Source organism: Olea europaea, unplaced genomic scaffold (genome assembly GCF_002742605.1).
Source record: "Olea europaea var. sylvestris unplaced genomic scaffold, O_europaea_v1 scaffold629, whole genome shotgun sequence".
NCBI classification, from domain to species: domain Eukaryota; kingdom Viridiplantae; phylum Streptophyta; class Magnoliopsida; order Lamiales; family Oleaceae; genus Olea; species Olea europaea.
The window spans coordinates 177739-180447 of NW_019264649.1; the positions used below are offsets into that span (position 1 = coordinate 177739).

The 2709-nt window shown below is 33.9% G+C and overlaps 1 protein-coding gene across 2 annotated transcripts in view; it reads right to left on the reverse strand.

The window, feature by feature from the left end:
- The window catches only part of LOC111389868, a 2966-nt gene extending 986 nt beyond the window's left edge, over window positions 1-1980 (reverse strand). Inside the window, exons 1-4 of one of the 2 annotated variants that reach the window (XM_023014846.1) lie at window positions 1344-1980; window positions 1208-1252; window positions 853-1110; window positions 607-735 (exon numbers count right to left, since the gene is read on the reverse strand). In XM_023014846.1, the coding sequence (XP_022870614.1) occupies window positions 607-735; window positions 853-1110; window positions 1208-1252; window positions 1344-1566 (655 nt within the window). In that variant the 5' untranslated portion in view covers window positions 1567-1980. Of the gene's footprint in view, window positions 1-606; window positions 736-828; window positions 1111-1207; window positions 1253-1343 lie in introns of both variants that reach the window. The other variant, XM_023014845.1, reaches the window with a different exon arrangement.
- Between the last annotated feature and the right edge of the window lie 729 nt (window positions 1981-2709).

The window sequence follows — 2709 nt, forward strand, 5'->3', positions numbered from 1 at the left end:
AAATTGGGGGGGGGGCGGGGGGGGGGGGGGGAGTTGTAAACAAGGCTTGGCTTGTTGTTTTTGAATTTATTGCAAATCTCACTCAAAAGAGAAGTCCTAATTTCCTGCCCCTAGTAGACAGAATAAAAACTTTTCATTGTTGAAGTGGCAAGAGAATCTTAGTTATGGTTCGTTGAAATGGTTATAAATTTAGAGAACCATAACTGAGGTTCCCTTGCCATGTCAACTGTGAAAAGTTTTTATTTTGCCCCTTGAGTGGGCTGGAGATCAATTCGTGTCATAACAGATATTTCATATGAGTTTTAAGTCTCATAATTCATGTCATAGTTCAAGTGATGGAGTTTCTCGTAACAATCTCGAATTAATTAACGATACTTAGATCATATTTATGATTGTCTTGTGGTGAAAAGAAAAGTTAATTTATCTTGAATTCAACAAGCATAAGATCATACAAGTGTTTACATTTCTAGCTTCTCTTTTATATATTTTATGAATATAACGATGATAATAGGACTTTAATGTGCTCTAATATGCAATATTTATTGAGAAAATATTCTCTAAAGTTTTAGAAAATGATGTAATGAAACTTGTGCTTAAAGAACTCACATCTTTCTCTGGTTTTAATTGTTCTGGAAATAATTGAAGGTGTAGGTGCAGGACTCGGGCTGCCTGAACTAAGGAGAACCAGCGTGCTTTGAGTCCCCATATCTCTAGTCACGCTTATTTTCTTCTTCTCTGCAACGGGATAAATAAATGAAAAAATTTAAAATCTTGTTCATTATAATATCTAGTATACAAAACAAGACTTAAACGGAAAATGTTTGAGACCTTGATCAGGAATTTGAACCTCACTTTCATGTTCTGCAACGGGAGACTTGGTGTCGAATTGCTGCAATTGACTAGGATAAATGAGTGGAGCAGACACTGTAATTCTTCTGGTAAGGTTTCGAAAGGATCTTCCGCTGAGAATTTTCGCAGATAAACACTCAAATGGAACCTCTCCTGATAGAGGATTTGAAATGTACTTTTCTGCATCATTCCACTTGGAATTGAGAACAAAACCATCAGGAGAAAGGGACTTCCAAGAATACACAGTTTTTGCCTGCAATGCTGCACCAAAAAGCCCCCAACAAATGTCGTAAAATTGGAACCACTGGAGTTAGATAGCACTGGACGGTACCAAGCATGTTTCTTAACGGATCCTTACCTTTCAGGGCTGTGGTGAATGAATATGTTGAAGGGTCAATTTCTTCTGTAAAAAGAAAAGATTATAAATTGAGTTAAGAGAGCAATTAATGAATAAAAATCTATATTTGGACTTTGGGGAAGAAGGACTGTATCACCTTTTATCGTGTAGCCAGGAGAAGAAGCAGTACTACAAATGGTTATATTTGATCTGAAAGACCTTGCATCTTCTCTATAACTTCTAATATTCGACGCAGAAAATCTTCTTGAACTTGTATTTTCGCGTCTGATTCGAGCTTTGAGTTCCCATTCTTTCAAGTTGAATTCTGAGTCATCGTGCCTTTTTGAACCAAATGGAGATTTTTCCATGTTACTTGCCATGAAAGTCAATGGATTTCTTCGCTTTTTGTGACAACTTTCTTCAGGCTGCAAATTGCCAAATATAATTTCGAAAAATTGCCATTGATTAAAGAATCAGCAAAAGATGCTCGAGGAGTCGCTTTTCAAGAAAAACTCATCAGATCAAGTCAAAAAATTCAAACTCATATGATATTCTTTATTCTTTATCTTTCTTTCTGGTGCTCAAGCTAACGTCAACTTAGCCTCTGGACCATTTTCTATTGCCATATACTGATGGGGATCAGAGGGAAATTTAAGCTAAAAAACCTTTTACCGGAAAGTGGTATGAACTTTTTGGAATCTGAGTGATTTTTTGGTGAACAATTATTGAAAAGTTTATACTACTTTCTGCATACAACGTTAGCTGCAGATGGACCTATTGATGACAATGGAAATGATTTTATACGGACCTTGACATTTGGTGGGACATCCCTTTTTTTTTTTTTTTTGGTAAACAATTTCTTGAATTTATGCGATGAAAGTTTAAGAATTGTTTGGTGTAATTTTTTTAGAATAGATTTTGTAAAAGGTGAGTTTTTTTTTTTTTTTTTTTTTTTATTGTGTAGTAAAAAGGAGGAAGAAAATTATAGTCCATGTGCAAAATTACCATATTGTAATTTGTATGGCTGAAAATAAGTTTGCACAGAAATGAATTTTAAATAATATATTCCTGAGTTTAATTTTGCTAATGAAAAGCCTACTTGAGGTCCAGGATACCTTTGAAGGTTGATACTGATGCAAGTGGTTTCCCACTATCAAACATGAATTCCAACTGTTGATTCAAAAACCAACGACTATGTTTGATATTATGTAATCGACAGTATGATACATATAAGATTACAGTCTTTTGATTGTTTTAGTATTGACTGTTGCACTATAGTTCACCTAACCAACAACCTATATAATTGTTTAATTTTTGTGGTATTTTTAACCTTTATGCTGTTTTTTAACATTTTCAAGAAAGTAGCACAAGAAACTTGGGTAATTATACGCTGTGCTAACCATTTAAGTTTTTCTCATTGAAGAAATAATTATTACAAAATTGCAAACTAATTAGTCCAAAATATTGAAGGCTTTGCAAATATCCCATTTTTTCTAAATTTCATATAAGCTAAAATTTCATTC